This window comes from Equus caballus, chromosome 6 (assembly GCF_041296265.1).
Source record: "Equus caballus isolate H_3958 breed thoroughbred chromosome 6, TB-T2T, whole genome shotgun sequence".
Lineage (NCBI taxonomy): Eukaryota > Metazoa > Chordata > Mammalia > Perissodactyla > Equidae > Equus > Equus caballus.
Genome location: NC_091689.1, coordinates 49,749,972 through 49,777,218, shown reverse-complemented (window position 1 = coordinate 49,777,218; position 27,247 = coordinate 49,749,972). Strand labels below are relative to the sequence as shown.

The window sequence follows — 27,247 nt, the reverse complement described above, 5'->3', positions numbered from 1 at the left end:
AAAGGATGCAGCGAGAAAAATAAAGCTTTTCAGCATCACTTCTCTGCCAAGGAAGTTTAACTTGTATATAACCAGAGAAATAATCAGACAAATTCAAATTGAAGAAAATTTTACAAAATAACTGGCCTGTAGTACTCAAAAGCGCCAAAGTTCTGATTGTCAAGGAAAGCTAAGGAACTCTTCTAGATGGAAGGAGACTAAAAAGACATAGTAACTAAATGTGGAAAATTATTCCGAGCTGGATGTTTTACTTTGAAGAACATTATCTTGACAATTGGCAAACCTTGAGGTGAGTCTGAGAATTACATGGTAGTACTGTGTCAATGTTTATTTGTTGATTTTAATAATTGTACTGTAGTTAAGTAGGAGTTGTTTTTGTAGGAACTATACACAAAAGTACCCAAAGATACCTGAAATTTTATAATAAAATGCATCAATTTGGAAACTAATTCTCAAAACATTCAGGAAAAAGATAAGTTCTTTTTTCTGTACCTGTAATTTTCTTAGAAGTTCATGATAATTTCTAAATTTAGATAAAAATTACATAAAATCTAAAGCAAACGAACATATTTAACATTTTTTACGCAGAATTTCCAGTTTTACAGTTTATGTCATAGAAATAAAAGTGCTACTACTTAAGAAAATATTCAGAATATTTATTACAGCGTAGTTTATAGTAGCAAAAACATGGAAACAAAGTTAATGCTCATCAATATGAGTGAAAAATGTATAAATCCACACTACAATGCAACTCAGATCTATACAAAATTTGTATAGGATATTGTTAAGAATTCAAAAAGCAAAATATAGAAAAGTAGGCATAATTTGATAACACTTGTAAAATAAAAAGTGAACAAAAATTCTGAATATGAATGCATGAGCTCACACTGGATTACATTATCACATAAAAAATGGGAAAAGTGTATTTTACATTGTTGACATGGGTTACTCCAAGTCTAGGACCAATGTAGGTGATTGAGGGAAAATAAAGAAGCTATTTTGGCGTTCAATTGCAGTTTTAAATTCTTACCCCTAAAGATTAATATTAGAACCTAATAGGCAAAAGATTTTATCATTGATTATTCCATTATCATTTTTTTTAAATTCTAATATTGGCAAACCCATTTGAAAACATTGCTGCAGGTTTCAGAGTAAATTTTGTTTTCCTTAGTGGCAGCACAGCTGTTTTCTTTAGCTGGACCTTTTATGAAGAATCTGCAGAAGAGAGGAGAAATACATTGTTAATCGTTGTTGAAGACACCATTTGTGTTTTTAGCTAATATGCTCCTTTAATTAAAAGGTAATTCAAAATTTTAAGGCATTTTCAAATACTTTGACTCATTAAATATTATAATATCTCTGTAACTTATTATTGCTGTCTCTGATCGTCAGAGAGCTCCCAGAGCATTTGTTTGCAAATGACAGAGCTGAGAATAAATTTGTCTCCATATTCCGGTTCTAATATTCTTTCCCTTGTTCCATGTGGTCCACTAGATTAAAAATTAAGATAAAGTGCACAAGGACAGCTTGTTTAACCTTTCTTGGCTTCTCATATCTAATTATACAATAGTGACAGTAGCATTTACCTCATGATATCATTATACAGGTTAAATGAATTCATGCCTGTAAAAAACTCAATACACAAACTGATCCATTTAAACCGTAAATAAATTGTATATTTTTTGTATTATTTATCCATAAAACAGTGTGTTAAATACAATAATAGAGTTATCTATAAAATACTGTAGTATCCATGATTTATTTAAAACGAGGAGACAGGTTAAGAAAGAATCACGGAAAAGATGCACATGATCATCGAAGCTTCCAAATTAATAGGGGGCAAGTAAGCAAATTTTCGTAGAGTTAAAATTCAATATTAAAGGTAATTTTGAGTGAATCTGGCATAAGAAAAAAATCCTAGGTTAGCATCTTCGTAAGTGAGTATCAAGTAATGTTCAGTGGTACAGTTCTACCCTCAGAAGACACACACCCATAATTTTACTCTCCATTCCAAAAAATATCTTCAATTGACTTCCGTTGATTAATTTGGTGCAGTGATACAGAAAATGAGTAATATTTAATCGTGAAATGAGTGAAGGGAAAATAACACAATAAAATGGTTAAGTTGGTTACCATAGTGTATTCATTTCTTATCACTACTACATAAATTACCACAAATTTAGGGGCTTAAAACAGCACAAATTTGTTATCTTACGGTTAAGAGATCAGAAGTCCAAAATTGATCTTAAGGCCTGAAATCAAGTGTCTGCAGAGATGCCTTCTGCAGGCACTAGGGACAAATCCATTCATGGTCTTTTTCAGCTTCTAGAGGCTCCCTGCACGCTGTAGGTCACAGTCACATTATTTGGACCTCTGTGTTTGTCTTCCCATTTCCTTCTCTGACTCTGCGCCTACTTCCTGCCTTTTATAAGGACTCTGGTGATTACATTAGGTCCACTTGGATAATCCAGCATAATATTCCTATCTCAAGATTATTAATCACAGGATTTGGGGATTAGCCTATGGACTTTATGAAGATAAACTCTACAGTAAAGAGTAAATCAGATTGCCTTTTAGGAAAGACTCACATCTTTGAATCTAATGGAGAACCATCCACCCAGGTCCATGTCCTCTTCAGGGAGGTAAAATTAAGCCCAATCCACACATAATTTGATTGTTTTAGGTTTTTCTGTATAAAAGACTAAAAAAAGTGGGTGATGAATAACTAAATGAACAGACTATTTTAATAATTCAAACATACTAAGCAAGATTTGATAATTTTATTGGACACATAGCATTCTGCATGAGGATTCTTATAATAATTTTATATCTTATTTACACACACAACATATAATGTATATTATATATATATATATACACATACACTACTTACATTTGAATACAGGTATTCAGACTAGGACTAGCATGAGTCAACTGAGGCAGTGGCTTTGAGCAAGAAATTTAAGAGGGCACCAAAACCTCAATAATCAAGATAAATGATAATTTAATGGAGTGGTGGGAAGAAATTTGAGGAAAAGCATTTTTAACTGCAAAGAGACTAATACCCTAACCACAATACTAAACCACTTACCATTTCAAGTTGGTCCTGAATGATTAGTAGATGAGATTGTCTTCCCAAACAATACCCATAACTGTCACTCCAATTTTTCATCTCATTAGAGAACCAATAACACTTTTCTTGATATTTGAGCCATTCTGATGGGCACAATCCTATAGGGAAATGGATGAAACACAGAAAAATTAAATTACATATGCATCTCTGAAAATTGACAGTGATAATAATTCTTATGTGTTGTATGAATAAGAGTGGAGCTATGACAAAATCACTCGTAACAAAGTGTTCAGACTCATAAGGTATCCAAAATACAAATGGTAACCCATGGGCATTAAGAAAACTAACTTAGTAAGATGAAGGAAAACCTAGACATAAAGGGATTCTTTTCCAGGCCACGGTCTAATATAATTACTAAAGTAACATAAACCAATTAAGATATATAGTGCATTAATACTACTCAAGCAATTAGATAAAATATTTTCTATACCACTTTTCTAGAATTCTTCCATGTGAAAGTTTTAGAATCGCTATCGTTTTATGTGTGTAAATCTCTCTTTAATATCTCCTTTTTGATATTACATAATATTGAGATTGAGTCTTTTAACTTTATAATTACAAGTTCATCAAGTCCTTTGATTTTCAGAAATTAAAATTAATTTGAGGTCTTCTCAAATTGAAAATATCTGAGACTTTTCACAAATAATGAGATACAGTGAAGTATATGTAAAAATATAAGTGCAGACCAAGAAAACTATTCAAACTTGCAACCATTACAATCTCCTTTTTTATTGTGGTAAAATTTAAGTAATATAAAATTCACCATTTTAACCATTTTAAAGTGCAAACACCTTACGTTTTAGTACATCCACAGTTTATGCAGACATGACTACTACCTAATTCCAAAATATTTTCGTCATGCCAAAATGAAACCCCATAAACATTAAGGAGCCACTACTCATTCTCACTATCCTCAGCCTTGGCAATCACTGATCTGCTTTCTGTCTTTATAGGTTTGACTATGATAGACATTTCATATAAATGAGAGCATATAATATGTAGCTTATTGTGTCTGGCTTTTTTACTTAGCATAATGTTTTCAAGGTTCATCCAATTGAAGCATGTATTAGTACTTCTTTCCTTTTATGTCTGTATAGGATTCCATTGCAAGGAGGTAGCACAACTTGTTAATCCATATATCACCTGCTGACATTTGAACTGTTTCCACTTTTTGGCTGTTATGAATAATCCTGCTATGAACCTTCATGTATGAATTTTTGTGTGGATATATGTTTTCCATTCTCTTGGTGCATTCCTAAGACTTAAATTGCTTGAATTCTATGTTTAACTTTTGGAGAAACGGCCCAACTGTCTCCCCGAGTGTTGCATCATGTCACATTCCTACTAGCAATGTTTGAGCAATTTCTCCACATCCTCACCAAAACTTGCTGTTGCTGTTTGATTATAGCTACCTTAGTGAATGTGAAACACTTTCTCATTGTGGTTTTGAGTTTCCATTTCCTTAACGGCATATCATGTTAAGCACCTTTTCACGTGCTTTGTCTAGTTTTGTATAGTTTTGTATAGTTTCTTTGGAGAAATGTCTGCTTATGTCTTTTGCCCATTTTTTAACTGAGCTTTTTCTCTTTTTGTTTTGGAGTTATAAGAGTTCTTTATGTATTCTGGATATTACACACCTATTTGCTACATGATTTGAAGATTGGCCCTGAGCTAACATCTGTTGCCAATCTTTCTGTTCTTTTTTTCTCCCCCAAAGTACATAGTTGTATTTCCCAGTTGTAGCTCATTCTAGTTCTTCTATTTGGGATGCTGCCACAGCATGGCTTGATGAGGGGTGTATGGGTCTGTGCCCAGGATCCAAACCAGCGAACCCTGGGCCACCAAAGCAGAGTTAATGAACTTAACTACTCTGCCATGGGGCCAACCCTGGTGTGTTGTTTTTTCAATTTCTTGGTAATAATCTTTCATGAAGAAATTCTTTACTTTGGATGACATCTATTTCATCTACTTTTTTCTTTTGTCACCTGTGCTTTTGATATCTTATTTGAAATCATTGTCTTATTCAAGGTTATGAAGATTTTATATCATTTTTCCTTCTAAAAATTTTATAGTTTAGCTCTTACACTTAAGTCTTTGAATTGATTTTTCTGTGTTGTATGAGCTAAGTGTTCAAATTCATTCCTTGCAAGCGGATATCCATTTGACCAAGACTCATTTACTGAAAAGATCATTCTTTCCACATTTGACAATTTTGGCACCCATGTCAAAAATCATTTGGTTATAGCTGTATGGGCTCAATTCTGGAATCTCAATTCTATTCCACTGTTCGAGGTCTATCTTTAGGTCAGTACCACACTGTTGTGATTACAGTAGATTTGTAGTAAGTTTTGACACTGGAAAGTGTGAATCTTCCAAATTTGTTATTTTAAAAGATTGTTTTTGCTATTCAGGATCCCTTGCAATTCCATATGAAATTTAGGACCACCTTGCCCATTTCTTCAAAAAAAGCCATTAGAATTTTGATAAGGATCTTTTTGACTCTGCAGATCACTTAGGTTAGTATTGTCATCTTAAATAAATTGTAGTATATACATGCAATGGAATATTATTCAATCATAAAAAGGAATAAAGTGCTGACATGATGCAACATGGGTGAATTCAAAAACATTATGCTAAGTGAAGGAAGTAAGACACAAAAGGTCAAATATTGTGTGATTTCATTATATGAAAATCCAGAATAGGTAAATCCATAGAGACAGAAAGCAGATTAGTGGTTGCTAGTGACTAAGGGGAGAGGTAAAGGGGAGTAATTGCTTATTGGATACAGCATTTATTTTTTGGATGATGAAAATGTTTTGGAACTAGGTAAATATGGTGATTGCACATTTGAATGTCCTAACACTGTTGAATTGTCTAATTTTAAATGGTTAACCTTATTCTTATGAATATTACCTCAATTAAAAAAGAAGAAAAAAGTAATAAAGAAATTAATATCTTATAGTTTGGCATACAGTATTTAGACCTTAATGAATGTTTAATGGCATCTATATGATTTTATGTTTACCTATCAAAGCTTCTTTACCTCTGGAAATGTTCCCTTAGGATACCCAACATAATAAGGAATTAGCCAGTCAGAGTGTAAAATATGTGGTAAAATTACAATATTTCAATTGGTTTGGGAATTGTATGTGCAAAACAGATAGATAATCCAAAGGAAAATTGTCAATAAGTAAACTATAATATATATGACATTTTTATATGTGATAAAGGGGACAATAGAAGCTAGTGGAACAGAGAAAAATTCTTTCTTGAATACTTATAAAATAAATTGACCTGAACCTTCCTCACATATAATACTATAAAATAAATGTCGAAAGCTCAAAGAGTAAAGTGTTAAAAAGTAAACTAAAATTAAAAAATTAGTAGTAGAAGGGACAGCTTTCCAAAATTCTGTGTGATTGGAGGTTCTAAGCTTAAAATCAAAATGGATAATTCATTAGACATACCTACTTTTATCCATTTCATATTTCACAAAAAGGATAAATAAGTAAGAGACAAAAAAATAGTTATCTGTATACTGCCTTATAATCACAACTGACTTTCCATATTTATGTGTCTCAACTTGATTTTAAATTCCTGGAAGAAAAAGCCTATTTGCCGTATACATTTTTACAGCTCTCTTCCCACCACAAAAAAATTTAAAAATGTATGAATCAAAGTGACAAGAGCAACATGGCAGAGTGAACAGTTTTCTTTGTCTCTCTCCCTTCTAACTACAAGTAAATGCACATTCATTGATCAATGAAGGATACTCACACACCACCTCAGGACAACTGAGAGACCCATGCTGCTATACATAGGAAAGTGGATGGACTACTCCCAGGAGAGAGATGGAGATAAATGAGAACTCTCTGGCCCCCAGACAGCCCAGTATCCATGAGCGACTCTCTCCCAGTTGAAGTGCTCATAGCACTGCTGCAGCCCCGAGAGTGGGCATGTGCCTGGGCATGACTGCGGAAACAGATGACTGCAGCCCTGAGGCCCTGTGATTGCTCTTTGGACCAGTGGGAAAATCCACAGTCCCAACGCAGCCCCAGGGAGTGACTCGGGCTCAGACTTGGTAAGGAGGGTCTGCCCACCAAGCACAAAGGCTGGTGTGACCTACAAGCAGATGCAGCACAGCTGGGTGAGCAAACCACTGGCTGCCTTAAACGTCCATAGGTCTGCTGCAGCCCCAAGAGGGCAAGTGAGATCCAGCAGGACTGCAGTAGTGGGCAGCGATGATCCTGAGACCCAGCATGATCACTTCTTGGTCCACTGGGAAAATCCACTATCCCACAGTGGCCCCAGGGAGACATTTGGCTTGGCTCTTGTGGAGTGGCCCCGCCCACCAAGCACAAAGGTTGATGTGACCTAGGAGCAGACATGGCATGGCTGGGCAAGCAAACCTAGGGAACACATGGCAGTGTATCTGCTGCCTGAGTGAAAGTACCCTGGCTACTGCAAATGTCCACAGTAGCACAGCAGCCCCAAAGGGGCAGCACAACTGACAGGACTGTGGAAGCAGGAGACAGCAGCCCTGAGCCCCTGTGTGATCACTCTCTTGACCAGTGGGAGAGTCTACAATCCCACCAAAGGCCCAGGGAGGAGCACAGGCTCAGATTCAGTGGAGAGGCCCCAACCAACAAGCACAACAACTGGTACAACCTAGGACCAGATGGTGGTGGAGCTACAAGTCTGGATGAACAAGTTCCTGACTTCCTTGAAAGTCCATAACACTGCTGCAGTCCCTAAGAGGGGAGTGTGTCTAGGCAGGTCTGTGTGAGCAGGCTGCAGCAACTTGCAGCTCCATGTGATTGTTCTGACTGTTCACAGGAGACCCTACAGGACCACTGCAATTCCAAGGAATGGCCCAGGCTTGGTCAAGAGCAGCTTATGGGGATCCTGGTACATGTAGATTACATAGGTCCTGCCCCCTTCCCCCAGTGGCAGCAAGTGGAAGCAGTAATCAAATGCTCTATCAATATGGAGTCACAAATCCATGCCACCAAGCAGTATGAAAAAATACATTAAATCTACAGAACAGAGGGAAAATGACAAGTACCCACAAAAAAAATATTGAAGACACAGAAATCTATAACCTAGATGGCAAAGAATTCACAATAGCTATCATTAAAAAAACTCAGCAAATTAAAAGAGAATACAGACAGACAACTCAACGAATTCAGGAGCTACATCACAAAAGAGCTTAAAACTATAAAGAAGAACCAATCAGAAATGTTGGAGATGAAAAACACAATGGAGGAGATTAAGAAAAATCAGGACTGCTTGAACAGTAGGGCTGATAATATTGAGGACAGAAATAGCAGTGTGGAGGACAGAAATATAGAAATGAATCAGATAGAGGAGGAGAGTGAACTAAGACTAAAAAGAAATGAAAAAACTCTCTGAGAAATATCCGACTCAATTAGAAATACAACATAAGGATTATAGGTATCTCAGAGGCAGAAGAGAAGGGGAATGGAGCAGAAAACTTGTTCAAATAAACAATAACTGAGAGTTTCCCAAACCTGGGGAAGGAGCTAGAAACCCATGTGACAGAAGTCAATAGATCTCCAAACTTTATCAATGTAAAAAGACTAACTCCATGGCATAGAGTAGCAAAGCTAGCAAAAATCAATGACAGAAAAAATACTAAGGGAAGCAAGACAGAAGAAAATAACCTACCAAGGAACCCTATCAGGCTGTCAGCAGATTTCTCAGCAGGAACCTTACAGGCTAGAAGAGAGTGGAATGATATATTCAAAATTCTGAAAGAGAAAAACTTTCCGCCAAGAATACTCTATCCAGCGAAAATATTCTTTGAATATCATGGAGAAATAAAATGTTCCAAAATAAACAAAAGTTAAGGGAGTTCATTGCCACAAGACCCCATCATACAAGAAATCCTCAGGAAGGCCCTCATATCTAAAAATAAAAGGAAAAGGGTTGCAAAACCCTGAGCAAGGAGATAAGTAGGTAAACAAAATCAGAGAATTGCAGTTCTCCATCAGAACAGGTTGGCAAATGCTTAATTATAACATTAAAGATAAAGAGAAGGAAAACACCAAGAATATATATAATTCTGTCATTTTAAACATAATCTCACAACACAAGAAGAAAACAGACATGACAATAACAACTTAGAAGAGGAAGAGGAAAGGGATTAAACTAGCTTAGTCTAAGGAAATGAGAGGTTATCAGAAAATGGACTATCTCATCTATAAGCTGATTTATGCAAACCACATGGTAACCACTAAACAAATAATTAGAACAGAGACACAAATTACAAATAAGGAGAAAACTAAGAAAATCGGCATAGCAAACTCCCTAACTGAATTAGTAGTGCAAAATACATGGGACGAGAAACAAAGGAAATGCAGGAGAACCAGAAAACGAGCAATAAAATAGCAGCATTAGGCCCCCACATTTCAATAATCACTCTAAATGTAAATGGATTGAATTCTCCAGTCAAAAGACACAGAGTGGCAGGATGGATTAAAACACAAGACCCAACAGTAGGCTGCCTCCAGGAAATATACCTCAGCCCCAAAGACAAAGACGGACGCAGGGTGAAGCAATGGAAGATGATACGCTAAGCTAATGGTGAACAAAAGAAAGCAAGTGTCACCATATTTATATCAGATAAAGTAAATTTCAAGACAAAACAAGTGAAGAGAGACAAAGAGAGGCAGTTTCTAATGATAAAAGGGACACTCCACCAAGAAGACATGACACTAATAAATATTCATGCACTCAACACAGGAGCACTAAAGTACACAAAAAAACTATTAACAAAACCAAAAGGAGACATCAACAACAATACAATAATAGCAGGGGACCTCAACACACCACTTACACCAATGAATAGATCATCCAGGCAGAAAGTCAACAAGGAAATTGTAGAATTAAATGAAAAATTAGACCAGATGGACTTAATAGATATATATATATATAGAACACTCCATCCAAAAACAGCAGAATACACATTCTTCTCAAGTGTGCATGCAACATTCTCAAGGATAGACCAAAAATTGGGAAACAAAGCAAGCCTCAATAAATTTAATAGGATTGAAATAATATCAAGCACCTTTTGCTACTATAATGCTATGAAACTAGAAATCAGTTGCAAAAAAAATGCTGGTAAAAGAGCAAAGATGTGGAGATTAAACAACATGCTACTGAACGACCAATGAATCATTGAAGAAATCAAAGGAGAAATCAAATATTATCTGGAGACAAATAAAAATGAAAACACACCATACCAACTCATTTGAGATGCACCAAAAGTGGTCCTAAGAGGGAAATTCATTGCAATACAGGCTCAAGTCAAGAAAAATAAAAATCGCAAATAAGCAATCTTAAGCTACACCAAACGAATTAGAAAAAGAACAAACAAATCCCAAAGTCAGTAGAAGGAGGGAAATAATAAAAATTAGAGGAGAAATAAATTAAATTGAAACAAAAAAGACAGTAGAAAGGATCAATGAAACGAAGAGCTGATTCTTCAACAAAATAAACAAAATTGACAAACTCTTAGCCAGGCTCACGAAGGAAAAAAGAAAGAAGACTCAAATAAATAAAGATAGAAATGAAAGAGGAAAAATTACAACAGATACCAGAGGAATACCAAAGATTATAAGAGAATACTATGAAAAACTATATGCCAACAAATTGGACAACTTAGAAAAAAATGAATAAATTCTTATACTCTTACAACCTCCCAAAACTGAAACAAAAAGAAATAAAGAATCTGAATAGACCAATCACAAGTAAAGAGATTGAAACAGTAATCAAAAACCTCCCCAAAAGTAAAAGTCCAGGACCAGATGGCTTCTCTGGAGAATTCTACCAAACATTCAAAGGAGACTTAATTCCTATCCTTCTCAAACTATTCCAGAATTGTGAGGAAGATGGAACACTTCCTACCAAATACTATGAGGCCAACATCACCGTGATCCTAAAACAAGACGAAGGACAACACAAAGAAGGAAAATTACAGGCCAATATCCCCGATGAACATAGATGCAAAAATCCTCAACAAATATTGGCAAACCAAATAAAGGAATACATTAAAAAGATCATACACCATCATCAAATGGGATTTATACCAGGGACACAGGGATGATGCAACATCCACAAGTCAATCAATGTGATACACCACATTAACAAAGTGAGGAATAAAAACTGCATGATCATCTCAGTAGATGCAGAGAAAGCATTTGATAAGATCCAACATTCATTTATGATAAAAAAAAAAAAAAACACTCAATAAAATGGGTATAGAAGGAAAGTACCTCAGCATGATAAAGGCCATATATGACAAACCCACAGCCAACATCATACTCAATGGGGAAAAACTGAACGCCATCCCTCTGAAAACAGGAATAAGACAAGGGTGCCCATTTTCACCACTCTTATTGGAGGTTTTGGTCAGAGCAATTAGGCAAGAAAAAGAAATAAAAGAAATCCAAATAGGCTATGAAGAAGTGAAACTCTTGCTCTTTGCAGATGACATGATTTTATATATAGAAAACTCTAAAAATTCCATCAGAAAGCTACTAGAAATAATCAACAACTGCAGCAAAGTCCCTGGGTACAAAATTGACTTACAAAAATCCATTGCTTTTCTATACTCTAACAATGAACTAACAGAAAGAGAACTCAAGAACACAATCCCATGCACAATCACAGCAAAAAGATAAAAATATCTTGGAATAAATTTAACCAAGGAAGTGAAAAACCTATACAATGAAAACTACAAGACTTTCTTAAAAGAAACTGATGATGACCTAAAGAGATGGAAAGACATTCCACACACATGGATTGGAAGAATAAACATGGTTAAAATGTTCCTCCTATCTAAAGCAATCTACGGATTCAATGCAATCCCAATCAGAATACCAATGACATTCTTCACAGAAATAGAACAAAGAATCCTAAAATTCACATGGGGCAAAAAAAGATCCCGAATAGCTAAAGCAATCCTGAGAAAAAAGAACAAAGCTGGAGGCATCACAATCCCTAACTTCAAAATATACTAGAAAGCTATCATATTCAAAACAGTATGGTACTAGTACAAAAACAGGCACACAGATCAATGGAACAGAATTGAAAGCCCAGAAATAAAACCACACATCTACTAACAGCTAATCTTCAACAAAGGAGCTGAGATACACAATGGAGAAAGGAAAGTCTCTTCAACAAATGGTGTTTGGAAAACTGGACAGCCACATGTAAAAGAATGAAAGTAGACCATTCTCTTATGTCATTCAAATAATAAACTCAAAATGGATCAAAGACTTGAAGGTAAGACCTGAAACCATAAGACTTCTAGAAGAAAACATAAGCAGTACCTTCTCTGACTTCAGTCTTAAAAGGATCTTTTGGACATCACCTTTTCTCGGACAAAGGAAACAATAGAAAGAATAAACAAGTGAGACTTCATCACACTAAAGAGCTTCTACAAGGCAAGGGAAAACATGGGTGAAATGAAAAGACAACCCACTAACTGGGAAAAAATATTTTCAAATCATATATCTGACAAAGGGTTAATCTCCGTAATATATAAAGAACTCACACAACTCAACAACAAAAAAAATCAAATAAGCCAATTAAAAAATGGGCAGAGGATATGAACAGACATTTCTCCAAAGATATACAGATGGCCAATAGGCACATGAAAAGAGGCTCTCCATCACTTATCATCAGGGAAATGCAAATCAGAACTAGAATAAGATATCACCTTATACCCATTAGAATGGCTATAATAACAAAAACAAAAAATAACAAATGTTGGAGAGGTTGTGGAGAAAAAGGAACCCTCATCCACTGCTGCTGGGAATGCAAACTAGTGCAGCCACTATGGAAAACAGTATGCAAAGTTCTCAAAAACTTAAAAGTAGAAAAACCATATGACCCAGCTATCTCACTACTGGGTATTTATCCAAAGAACTTGAAATCAACAATTCAAAGAGACTTAGACACTCCTATGTTCACTGCAGCATTATTCACAATTGCCAGATGTGGAAGCAACCTAACCTCCCATGACTGATGACTGTATAAAGAAGATATGGTATATACATAAACAACGGAATACTACTCAGCCATAAAAAATGACAAAATCGTCCCTTTCAAAACAACATGGATGGACCTTGAGGATATTATGCTAAGCAAAATAAGCCAGATAGAGAAATAGAAACACTATATGACTCCACTCATACGTGGAAGATAAATAAACGCATGGACAAAGAGAAACAAATTAGTAGTTACCAGGGGAAGAGGGTGAGCACAAAGGGTAAAGGGGCACACCTGTAAGATTATGACAAATAATAATGTACAACTGAAATTTCACAATGTTGTAAACTATCATAACCTCAATAAAAAATATATATATATGGATCAAGTTTTGAGCAAAAAGTAGATTTATATCAAATCTTTATTTGTTAATTGAATCTAATCAATAGGGTTTTTCAAACTTAGACAGTACAAAAGGCTAAACTATTATAGACCAAAGCCTTGAGAGATACCTGTGTGGTCTGCAGTTCTTGAAACACAGTGGCCTGTGTCCTTATTACTTATGTTTCCTCTCGTGTCACTATTCCTTTTCAGGTTTCCAATATCATCATGCTGGGTGGTATTTGAATTATTTCCTTTCTGGCATTTTAGCAACACACCCTGAGAAACTTGAAAACAGGATTATTTTAAGGTTGGATAAATATCTTCTCTGTGCAAAGTCTCAAAAACAGATTCTTTGGAATGATTCTGATGACTGGAACAAGATAAAGATAACTGGAAATTAGATAACTAAAAAGTTTATTTTTAATTTTCGTGTCCATTTAATCAAAAATAATTTCAAACATTACACAGTCATTTCATTTATAGAACACACGTTTGTTGAGCATCTAATCTGTGCTAGGCAATGTCCTAAGAACTGGCGATACAGTAGCAAATAAAGCAAAGTTCCTGCCCGAGGGGGTATGCATGCTCTTTCCATGCTTTCTTAACGTTTTGCTGGAAGCTACACTGTGTTTACCCCATTATACCATAATTATTTTTTTAAAACCTGTTTCTTCCACTAAAACGTGAGATTTCTCACCATAATTATTACCTTCTTTTAATTTGAGGAATTTGTATTAATGTTTGGTGTATAGTAGTTGCTCAATAAATGTTTGTTGGCTCAAAACAAGAGTAACTAAATACAATCTAAGATACAATATATAAAAATTTTTAAGAAAAAAATGAAACTCTATCTAATCATAAGTATCTAAGAAATCCAAAAATACAGTTTCCAGATATACATCACACACACATACTTTCCTCCTATTAGCCTATATGCTATGTGAGGACAAGATGCTTATCTGATTTGACTACATATAAACACATTACTATGGAGCATAATATACTGCTTTATACATGCTAGTTCTGTACTAAATCTTTGTGAATGGAACGAAGAATGAATGAATGAATGAATGAATGGATATAAAAAAGATTCACAAAAATGTAAACCCTTTTCATATTTTTATTCAATCAAGATCTTTTAACTTACCCAACAGAGTCAAGGAGATCAAAGTCAAAACGAGAATACCATTTACTGTTCCAGATATTCCCAATAAGATTTTGTACCGGTGCAACATCTCACTATAATCTGAGAGATTAATCACATGAATTAGTTTATGAAAGCACATTTGCAAGAACTGATAGCAATTGTAATACTAGGATTGTATATAATATTGGTTTTGAATTTCAAAGGATATTAGGTAATCAAAGGCATAAAGCCTAAATAAATAGAAAAATACATATTTAATAATGAAAATACTCTGGATGGTCAGAAGCTATGATACACGTTATATTGAATGTTAAGAATTCGCTAATAAATGACCTTATTGACTGGTGGGAAAAAGAATTTTAATCTGTACGCCTAGTAAGTCCCCAAACCCACACATACACAAACATACTCGTGTGTGTGCATGTGCACTTACAGATACACTCATACATATTCACACAAATAAATGCTTTCCAAATAATCATTCACTTTAATGTAATATTTGCAAGTCATTTGACCCGTTTCATTTACTAACGATATAATACAAATCAGAACTAAATACGACTCCTGGTACTTGCCATTTTAATCTAAAAAAAAAATCCTAAAACCGTTCCTAATTCATACAATAGCAATGCTTCAGCTTCTTGTTAGATGGTAAACTTTTTAGAAGTTTTATTTTTTATATACATACACTGCTAGGTTCAGATAAGAGTGTGAACTCAGTGATGGTTATTAATCAAAAAACTGATAGCATTAAATAGAAAGGAAATAGTCACATTTAGTACCTTGAGTATATATGTTGTTATTTTTCTCAACCTCATTAAAGAAGACTTAGATGTGATGGAGGCTGGCTTATAGACGCATATGAGTAATTAGTTTGTACTGAATGAATGAACATCTATATTTTGCATAATAGTTTGTCTTTAGCAAAGATAATTTTTGCAAATGCATTATAATAATTGATAAGAAATCACTCCCCATAACTGTGGTTATCTTTATTGCTCAGTCAATAAATTGAATTATTAATACTAAAATTCATATTTCAAATACCCTTTTAACCTGCAGGAATAGGGAAACTACATTTGAAGTTGCCAAACTCTGTCAAGAAAGAGCATGATAAACCAAGTAGAACAGTGTTTCAGAGAAATAGTACACAGTTTTTCTCTTTTCACAATATTGGCAAAGATAGCAAAATAAGATTTATCAGAATTCAATTAATGAATAGCCTGCATTTCTCAGATTATTTTTGAGCATTGTAAAATTAGTAATGATAACGAATACATTCCAAGCATTCAATACATGTAATAAAAATGCCTTTTATTTATTTATAAAATCAGACAAACAAATGATTATGACAAAATGTTAGGAAATAGGATGTAGAAGCCTGTTCAAATTCAACTCAGACTGAATTATTTCTCCTAAGCATCATGGAATGACCTTCACGGCCCGAACTTGAGGCATATTAAGATTTAGAATTATGGAGAAAATAACATTTTCATTATCCTATATTTTGTCCTATAGAGAAATGGCATAATTTAACTTATGAGGTTACAGTAGAAGACTTTGGCCATCAAAAAGTAAAAAGAATTAAAAAGAATTACTCTTATAAGAGTGTCCATTAAAAATCTTAATTACACTGTTAGTAGCCAAAATATACCATGACCATGTTGAGTTTATTCTAGGAATGCAAGGGTTATTCAAAAGTAATAAGTCCAGATATATCTTATTAAGAGAGCTAACAGATATAAAAAATGTAATTGATAAAATCCTACAATTTATTGTTAAAAAATAAAGCGGAAATTGATGGATACGTCTTAAACACAACAGGTTTTTTTGTCTAATGAAGCAAATATCATATTTAATTGAGAAACACTAGACCTTTTCCACAAAAGTTTGGAAAATAATTAACTCTAGTAAAAATGTTAAAGGAAAAAACTATTAAAAATAACTATAGATATAATAATTTGTTAATGAATACACAACATAAAAAGGGGTAAATTGTGAGTTCAAAAATATGAGAGACAGGCATTAAAAGCGTAGAGTTTTTGTTCACAATAGAAGTTACCAGTGTAAAATAGAGTGTTATAGTTATAAGGTGTTTTATGTAAGCCTCATGGTAACTACACAGCAAAAGCTACAATAAATACATTAAAATAAAATGGAATCAAATCATACTACTATGAAAAATCATTAATTCACAAAGGAAGACAGCAAGAGAGAGGAAAAGGAGCAAGGCAGCTACAAAAGAGCCTAAAAGCAGTTAATAAAATGACATTAGTAAGTCCTTACATATCAAAAACTGCTCTAAATATAAACAGATTAGATACTCTAATCAAAAGCCATAGAATGCCTGGATGGATAAAAAACAAGACTTAACTACATGCTGCTTACAGGAAACTCACTTAAGCTATAAGTTCACATGCAGGCTCAAAGAGAAAGGATGGAAAAACTATTTAATGCAAAGGAAAACTAAAAGAAAGTAGAGGTAGCTATACTTATATCAGACAAAATAAACTTTAAGTGAAAAGGTGCAACAAGAGATGAATAAGATCATTATATAATGATAAAGAGGTGAATTCATCAAGAGGATATAACAATCATAATTATATATGCACTCAGCATTGAAGCACCTAAATACATTAAGCAAATGCTAACAGATCTGAAAGGAGAAATAGACAACAATACAATAATAGTAGGCGATTTCAATCCCCCACATTCAATAACATATAGATCATCTAAAGAGAAAATCAATAAGAAAATGCAGGTCTTGAACTGTACTTTAAAATCAAATGGACTTAACAGACGTACACAAAGTATTACATCAAACAGCAGCAGAATATACATTTTTCTCAAGCACACAGAAAACTCTCCAGGATAGGTCATATGATAGATTAAAAAACAAGTCTTAACAAATTAAGAGGACTGAAATCATAACAAATATTTTTTCCAACTACAATGGTATAAAACTAGAAATCAAGACAGAAAAAAACTGGAAAATTCACAAATATGTCAAATTAAACAACACTCTCTGAATGAGCCATGAACCAAATCAAAAGGAACATTAAAAAAATCTTGAAACAAATAAACATGGAAATAAAGAATACAAAAACTTGTAGGATACAAAAAGGAAATTCTAATAGGGAAGTTTGCAGTCTTAAATGTCTACATTAATATAAAAAGAAAGATCCCAATTAAACAACCTAACTTTACACATCAAGGAACTAGAAAAAGAAGAACAAACGAAGTCCAAAGTTAGGAGAAGGAAGGAGATAACAAAGATCAAAGCAAAAATAAATGAAATAGAGAATAGAAAAAAAATCAATGACACTAAGTCGGTTTTTTGAAAAGATAAAAAAAAATTTAAAAATTTGCCTAGACTAAGAAAAAAAAGAAAAAAGACTTACATAAATAAAATCAGAAATGAAGAGAAGACATTACAACTGATACCACAAAAATACAAAGAGTCGTTAAGAGACTACTATGAACAATTACACACCAACAAATTGGACAACCTTAGAAATGAATAAATTCCTAGAAACAAACAACCTGGCAAGACCGAATCAGGAAGAAATAGAAAATCTGAACAGAATAATAACAACTAAGATTGAGTTAGTAATCCAAAACATTTCAAGAAAAAAAAGTCCAAAACCAAGCAGTTTCCCTAGGGAATTCTGCCAACACTTAAGGAGGAATTAACATCTCAAACTTTTCCAAAAAATTGAAGATGAGGGAGCACTCCTGAACTCATTTTACAAGGTCAGCATTACCCTGATACCAAAGCCAGATAAGGACACTACAAGAAAAGAAAATTACAAACTAATATTCCCAATCAATATAGACACAAAAATTCTCAACAAAATATTAGCCAATAAAATATAACCAAAAAATATTAGCACATTAAAAGGATCACACTCCATAATTAAGTGAGATTTATCCCTGGGATGCAAGAATGTTTCAATATGCACAAATCAATAAATGTGATTCACCACATTAATAGAATGAAAGATAAAAATCATATCATCATCTGAGTAGATGCAGAAAAAGCATTTGACAAAACACATCATCATCATCCTTTCAAGATAAAAATTTTCAACAAACTGGCTAATGAAGGAACATGGCTTGACATAATAAAGGGCATATATGACAAGCCCACAGCTAACATAACGCTCAATGGTGAAATGTTGAAAGCTTTTCCTCCAAGATCAGAAACAAGTCAAAAGAGAGCACTCTCACCACTTCTATTGAATGTAACATTGGAAGTCTTAGCCAGAGCAAGCAGGCAGAAAAAGAAATAAAGCCCATCCAAATCAGAAAGGAAGAGAAAAAATTGTCTTTGTGTATAGATGATGTGATCTTATATAGAGAAAATCCTAAAAACTCCACCAAAAAAACTGTTAGAAGTAATGAATAATGAACAAATTCAGTAAAGTTGCAGCACACAAAATCAACCTACAAAAATCAGTTGTGTTTATATCCAATAACAATGAAATATCTGAAAAGTAAATAAATAAAACAATCCTATGTACAATAGCCTCAAAGATGACAAAATAGTTAGGTATAATTTAACCAAGGTGATGAAAGATCTGTACAATGAAAACTACAAAACTTTCATGAAATAAATTGAAAAAAGATCCACAGACAAATGGAAAGATATCCTGTGTTCATGGACCAGAAAAATTAATATTGTTAAAAGGTCCATACTACCAAATACATCTATAGATTCAATGCAATCTTGATCAAAATTCCAACGGCATTTTTTACAGAAATAGAAAAAATCATAAAATTTGAATGGAAATACAAAAGTCCCCATTTAGTCAAAGCAATGCTGAGGAAGAACAATCCTATGAAAGAAGAAAAAAATCACATTCCCTGATTTCAAACTATATTACAAAGCTATTGTAATCAAAACAGTATGGTATTGGCATGAAAACAAATACACGGACCAATGGAACAGAATTGAGAGCCCAGAAACAAACCCTCACAAATATAGTCAACTAATATTTGACAAGAAAGCCAAGAACATTGAAATAGAAAATGACAATTTCTTCAATAATTGTGTTGGGAAAATGGATAACCACATTCAGAAAAATGAAATTAGACCTCTACCTTACACCACTAGCAAAAATTACCTCCAAATTAATTAAAGACTTAAATTTAAGACCTGGAACTATAAAATTCCTAGAAGAAAACATAGGAAAAAAGCTCCTTTATGTGGGTCTTGGTGGTGATTTCCTTGATACGACAGCAAAACTACAAGCAGCGAAAGCAAAAATATACAAGTGGGACTACATCAAACTAAAAAGCTTCTCTACATAAAAGGAAACCACCAACAAAATGAAACAGCAACCCCTATGGAATGGGAGAAAATACTTGAAAATCACATATCAGATAAAAGGTTAACATCCAAAAAGTTTAAGGAACTCTTACAACTTACTAGCAAAAAAAACAAACAATCCTATTAAAAAATAGGTAGAGGATCTGAATAGACAGTTTTTCAAAGACATACAAACTGCCAATAAGTATATGAAAAGGTATTCAATACTACTAATCATTAGGGAAACACAAATCAAAACCACAATGTGATATCTCTTTGCACTTGTTAGAATGGCTATTATCTAAAAATAAGAGATAAAAAGTGTTGGTGAGGACGAGGAGAACCTTGAACACTTGGACGCTGTTGGTGAGAACGTAAAATGGTGAAGTCACTAAGAAAAACAATATGGAGTTTCCTCAAAAATTTTTTTAAAAAGAACTACCATATCATCCAGCAACCTCTTTTCTGGATATTTATCCATCGGAAATGAAGACATAATCTCAAAAAGATATCTGCACTCATGTTCATTGTAGCATTATTCCCAATAGCCAAGATACAGAAACAACCTATGAGTCTGTCTGTGAATGAATGGATAAAGAACAATGCAATATTATTCAGCAATAAGAAAAAAGGGAATCCTACTATTTGTGACAATGTGGATGGAACTTGAGGGCAGTATGCTAAGTGAAATAAGTCAGACAGAGAAAGACAAACACAGTATGTTATCACTTACGTGTAGAATCTAACAAAGCCAAACTCACAGATAGAGCAGAATGGTGGTTGCCAGCGGCTAGGGAGTGGGGGAAATGGGGAGATGTCAGTCCACGTGTAAAACTTCCAGTTGTAAGATGAATAAGTTCTGGGGATCTACCATACAGAATGGTGATTATGGTTAACAACACTGTATTATATATTCTAAAATTGCTAAAAGAGTAGATTTTAAATGTTCTTACCACAAAAAAGAAAAAGTAATGATGTGAGGTGATGGAGGTGTCAACTAACCTTACTGTGGTAATCATTTTGCAATATATAAATGTATCAAATCATCACGTTGTACGCTTAAATCACATGCAATGTTATACATCAATTAGTTCTAAATAAAGCTGGGGGAAAAACATATTCCAAATCTCCACTCCTATTTAATATTTTGGGGAGGTATTATTCAATGCAATTAGATAACAAAAATTGAGATAAAAACAGAAAAAAAGAGGCACGATTATTTGAAGATAATATGAGTATGTGTTTGGCAAAGCTAAAAGAATCAATTGGAAAAAATGACTATAATCATACAAATAAAACAACGTAGTAAGTGCAGTCATAAAATTAACATTCTAAAAATCAATTGCCTTCATATATCCAACAAGCTTTTAAAAATACAAATAAAAGGAAGGCATTACTACGGATAGCTAACATAACAAATAACAAAAAAAAAAAATCAGAAATAAATTTAACAGGAAATGCCCCAAACTGATATGAGGAGAGCTAAATAAAAAACCAAACAAGCAAATAAAAAACTGAATAAGATGAAGGCAGATTTGAACAAATGGAAATTCAAGCGTGTTTGGATTGAAGGCTAAGGGTCACAGAGATCAATTTTCCCTAAATTAATTGATAAGTTAGGAAGTAATTTAGTATACTGTAAAACTATATTAGTTTGTTTTGTTTATTGTTGTTTGTGGCAAATGAGTCTAAGCAATTTATTATAAAACTATTTGGAAGAACAGGCAAGTGAGAATGGCCAAGTAAACACTGAAAAAGATGAAAATACAAAGTAGGACAACCCTATGGAGGGGTATTTGGAAAAAATAGCAGAATTATATAGGAGTTTACATTGTCATCCAGCAATCTGTCTTCCAGGAATCTGTCCCAATGACATATTGACAAGATATGAAAAAACATATGTGCAAGGCACTGCAACAAAATTTATAAAAGGGATATAATAGAAAAAGAATGCAAACATCATAAATGTCCATCAATAGGTGAATAAACTACAGTACATCCACTTAATAGAGAAATAGTCAGTCATATAAAGGATTAAAGTATACGTGTGTGTGGTGGGTATAATGAATTTCAGTAAAGGAAGGTGGGCAGAAGACAGTAAAAGGGACAGGATGGGAGCTAGATTTATGGGAGTTGGAAATTGCTGGAAGTACCTTGCTATATAGGTTTGACTTTGAAAACGCAGAAATGTTTTACATAATTCTAAAATAACTATAGTGTGTAATGTGTATATATGTGAAACATATAATTATAATTGCATAACATGTATACTTATCATAATTATAAAATAAGCCAAAATGAAATAAAGTGATCCCTCAAAATAAAATGGAAAACGATGTAAAGGAACCTAACTGGATATTACATTAGTAGCTTAACTGTAGAGAGAGGAATTTTTTCAAGTGAGTTTAAAACATAATTTGACTGTGTAAGTCCAATGGAATATATACGAAGAACAAAAAAAATTGCAAAAACATTTTAAGCTTTTTAAGTAATTATGTTATTAATACTACTATTTCTATGGTGATTCTGAAACTACATATGGAAAAAATGTATTTTCTTATTATCAGCACCAAGATATGAGAAAAGATATAGTATACAATCACAAAGTTAAGTGAAACCCTATATATAATGATAATGGTCAGATTATCAATTAGATTCAAATGTAATATGTCTTACTCACCCCAAGCTTTACTAAATATTTGTGAAGGACACAAATTAGCAAATAACACTTAAACATCTAGGATATATTAATGTATAACATTTAAATATCTAGGAGCTGTAAATTTATTATTTTCAGCTTCCTGAGCTCCTTTTCTGCAGAAAAACATGTTTTGGTTTCCTAGTGACATCTGCAAACTGAGTGTGAAAAGCGTTTGCACAGAGGAGCCATCACATTTTGCTGTCTTTCAGGTTAATATCTCTATTTTCCAAAACAAAAATTTTCACCTTGTGAAAAACATATTTTAAAGTTTTTGACAAGCTGAATTAAAATTTGGTATTATAAAATGCCATATTTTATGAATGGTAAGCAGGTGGATGACTGATATCAAATACTCATTTTTTAATTATTAATTTTAATTGAATGTGTCTATTTCCCGAGACTATCCTTAAAAAATTATATGACACAAAATATTTCTTTGAAGGAAAATAACCATTTGTTTCACAATGATAAATGAAAGAGAGAGAAAAATACAGAAACACAGGGAGATAGGGAGACAAGACTGAGACAGAGAGAGAGAGAAGTAAAAAAATGAAAACAGTCCAAGAACAGAAAAGAAAAGTATATTGGAAACTACTATTGACATTAATATTTGTATCAATATTAACCAATATTAAATCAATACTCATATTAATCCACACCAATTGAAAAAGAACTGAATTCCATACCTTTACATTTAAGTTGAGATGTTTGGCTAGAACTCCTTTTCTTTGACCGTACATTCAATGTCATGTATGTTTCTTCATCTTGCATCTTCAATGTGAGTGAATGTGTGTATATATATGTGTATGTTTTGTTTTTTTAAGTATGATGTGAATAAGAAAAGAATAATAAAGCCGCTGCTAATCAGAGATTGTCCTGAAATTGTCCACTCTAGATACATAGAAGTGTTCACAGTTTCGTTTATTGGTGAAAACCTCAGAGGAAATGTTTTCTTTTTAAGCTTATTTCCTATGACCTAGATAACACATAATTTCTCAACTATCTACCATATATTGAATTTAATATCATATTTGGATCTTTTAAAAGGTTCTTCTGATAAATCCATAAAGTCAGAAAAATGGAAATTGTACTATTTTTAGAGTTGAGTTAAATTATACATAACTGCCTTTTGTTTTACCCTAAATATGCTCGTTTTCAAATACACTCGCTAATGTATTAATATTTAATTTAATACAATAACTTATAATTACCTAACAGTTAAATTATTTCCTGATCCTAAAACAACATTGATTACAAATCATGCTACTACTTTAATAATACAAGTTGAAGAAAAAAATATTGGCAATGTTTGGCATTCTAAAATCTCATCCTAAATAGAAAAAAAAAATCAAGGAGAATTTAGGAAAGAAACCATATTTTTCAATTACATTTTCTGATATTTGAAGAGAATGCCCCAAATTAATGAGGCAGAGCAGAAATTTGAGATGTTTTTTCTCTTAGCTTTGTGAGGTTTAATTTACATACCATGAAATTCACTTGTAAGTATATATGAGTGGATGATTTTTAGGGAATATATGCAACCATCACCAAATTCAGTTTTAGAACTTTCCTATCACTCTAAAAATTTCCCTTGAGTCCAAACTAAAAAAAAAATACAGTTCTGAAAATACTAATTTTACGATTTGAGATAAAGTGGTTTAAAATTTGCACAACTAAATCTCAAATCTCGAGCAATTACAGCAAATGTGTAATGAAAACCAAAAGCCCTTAGCTGTGAGACTTCACCGGTGATGCAGAAGACTGAGAAAAGAGAGCTGAGTAGAGCAGACACCCATGAAAGTAGCACAACCAATCCTGGCATCACAGAGAGGGGCCCAGGGCCATTAGCCCTGACTCCTATTTCATTCCTCTGCTTTCTCTCTGAGCACCAACTGACCAATGGCAAGTGGAAGCCAGAGGCTAAGTTGACCCACACAGGTCAGTCTCCCAAGTCAGCCAGAGCAAAATGTAGAAGGTGGGCAGCGGAGCTGGAGGGGAAAACTATTGGTATGTGGTACAATAATGCTTTTTAATTTAGTAGTGACTTGATTATTATATTTGATATTATAACAGTTACCGTATGATTATTTTGGTTACTGCTTTTCTGTTACACATTTTCCCACCATGAGTTTTCAAATATTTGGTGTATTTATCAATAATCAAGTAGACAAAGTGACCTATCTTGTGGATGTCAGTCAGCCTCTTTCCGCAGCCATCCTGGAATTTATTAAATGGACACTAATAAAATTGTTCAAGACAGAAAAGATGGGAGCTATATAGATGCTCAATAATATGTTGCCTCATCAAGGTTGATTTTGCTAAAACCTCTGTTGAATGCCCAACCTGTCAATGGCAGAGACCAAGCAGAGTGCACTTTTTGAGGAAAATCAGTCAGCCACCTGATGGCAGATCTATTACTTAAGCCCCTTCCATCATGGACTAGATAATAGGAATTATTATCTTTGTCTTCATAGGAATAATCACATATTTTAGGAACAAAGTTGACTTCTCTGCCTGGAGTTCTTCCACTAGCATCACCATTCATAGAGTTACAAAATGTCTAATCTGTTGTAATGGTTTCCCACACAACCCTGAATTTGACATTTCATAGAAAAAAAAAAGTTTGGCAATCAGCTCATGCCTATAGAAGTTACTTTATCTATCCATAAGTAACTGAAATGGCTTTCTAAAGGCACACTAGTGACACCAGCTGGGGCCATAGTCAGAATGTACAGGTCTGTGAACCAAAGAATGGCATTAGAATTCAAATTCGAAGTGGTCCGCCACTATTACATCTAATAACAGACTTGAAGAAAACTGCTTCCTTTACCCAAGATTTTGTTTTTGTTGGGTTTACAGGTTCTAATGCCCAAAAGAAGACTGTTCTAATAAGGAACATGATCAAGGTCCTGATGAATTGGAAGTTGAGACTTCTTCTTTGCATTTTGGGCTCCTAAATCATTGAAACAACAGGCAGAGAAGAGGATAATCGTATAGGCTAAAATTGGGTTACTGTACACAAGGTTATTAGAACTATGCCTTGAACCCAGGAGATTTACAGGAGTAGCTTTTAGTACCATTTACCTTGACAGTCCTGGTAAATGCAGTGCTGAGCCAATCCAACAAAAATGCCATCAAGAACTCAGATCCTACAATAATGACAATCTGATTCATTACATGAGCCAAGCACGATATACAATTAAGTTGAGAGACAATGAGGCAAAAGAAACATGGAATGGATATCAATCTATACCTTATCTCCAGCTCCTGGAGAGGTAGATGTCTGCTGATGGAGACACAGACCTCAACAACACACACACACACACAAAATATATGAGTTCCATCTGTGACTCAGATAAAATAGTCTTGCATGTAAATAGCTCCCAAGTCCCAGAGACCTGTTGTCAAGTCTTATGTCAGAAGTTAGTGCAGAAATGACAAATCCATACCATGTTTAGAAGTTTCTGTTACTTCCACAAGTGATTTTTTTATTCATTTTAATAATTGGCTTTTAAAATTTAAATTAGAATCTAGCGTATTAGAAAATCTGTAGGATTTGTCTTGTCAAGCTAATTTGAGTGTACAGTTTCTCTAATTCTCATTACCAACAGTCAAAATTGATAAGAAAACTGTTTTTTTCAGTACTATTAAAAAGTGCAAAATAACCTGAATTTTCCCATTGTAAGTTTATTATATTTATTTCAAATGCTACAAAGTTCTTAGAAATCTAACAGAGAATCTTCTTAGATTTTTCCTGTCAATCCAGTCAAGAATTTGAAGTGCTTAAAGGGCACTAAAAAGTCAACTAATTCAACTAAAGGGTAACTAATTCAATAAATAGAATTAACCAGACTCCTGAGGAAGTCTCTGTGGTTGCCTGATGTGAACAATGTTTCCTTTGGCAATCCTAGTTGTAAATCGCTGTACATCATCCCACACAACTCCTCATGTGTATTTTCTCCTTCCTACTCTAAACTTCCAGGTCCTTTTCATTAAGGTTGACTTATCTGTGGCAAGAAGCACTGAGATAGGTTTCATTTCTGGATGAGTCATGGCTGGCTCCTTTTCATGGGATCCACACTGAGCCCAAAGGAAACATTCTCTTCAACCTTACCATTGGTAGGAGTTCATTTTACTCCCACCGCATCCACTTTTACTCTGTGGTTACCTGTGGTTCTAACCACACAGCCTTTCATATTGACATTATCAATCCCAAATCTTCCAAATCCCAGGAGACACTGCCTGCATATGTCAGGATTCTAACTTGGCCTGAGATTCAGAGAGAGATTCTTCTGCTTTCCACCAGGGAAGGATGTGGAGGAATGTAAAGCACACTGACAACTCTCTCCAGACAAATTCTCACTTTTCAATCTCTGAACACTCGTAAAATTTTTTATTTTTCTTTTCTAGACTTCTTTCTTTCTTCATTTTTTTTTAAATGGAAGTAAGGACACAACATAAGATCTGCCCTCTTAAAAAACCTTTAAGTGCACAATTCAGTACTGTCAACTACACTAACAATGTTGTGAAGCACATTTGTAGATGTTACTCATT

The 27,247-nt window shown here is 33.7% G+C and overlaps 1 protein-coding gene across 2 annotated transcripts; it reads right to left on the bottom strand.

Moving 5' to 3' along the window:
* Window positions 1–635: 635 nt before the first annotated feature.
* Window positions 636–23,616, bottom strand: KLRF1 (killer cell lectin like receptor F1). 2 transcript variants are annotated; one of them, XM_001499407.5, is made up of 6 exons: window positions 23,380–23,616; window positions 14,682–14,780; window positions 13,663–13,818; window positions 3,092–3,231; window positions 2,589–2,701; window positions 636–1,215 (listed from the first exon to the last, which is right to left on the bottom strand). In XM_001499407.5, the coding sequence occupies exons 1-6, from the start codon at window positions 23,462–23,464 to the stop codon at window positions 1,107–1,109; spliced, it is 702 nt and encodes a 233-aa protein (XP_001499457.1). In that variant the 5' UTR covers window positions 23,465–23,616; the 3' UTR covers window positions 636–1,106. The 2 variants fall into 2 exon arrangements, with proteins under 2 accessions (XP_001499457.1, XP_023498877.1); XM_023643109.2 differs by lacking the exon at window positions 2,589–2,701 and having other exon boundaries at window positions 23,380–23,607.
* Window positions 23,617–27,247: the final 3,631 nt, after the last annotated feature.

Bases quoted from the DNA above. Each gene is read 5' to 3' on its own strand.
- KLRF1 (XM_001499407.5), bottom strand. From the start codon at position 23,464: ATGCAAGATGAAGAAACATACATGACATTGAATGTACGGTCAAAGAAA. The intron at 2,702-3,091 runs GTAAGTGGTTTA...CACTTTTTTTAG, and splicing joins TTCAGGACCAACTTGAAATG to TCTTTTATACAGAAAAACCT. The intron at 1,216-2,588 runs GTGAGTCTTTCC...TCTCTTCTGCAG, and splicing joins TCTCCATTAGATTCAAAGAT to ATTCTTCATAAAAGGTCCAG.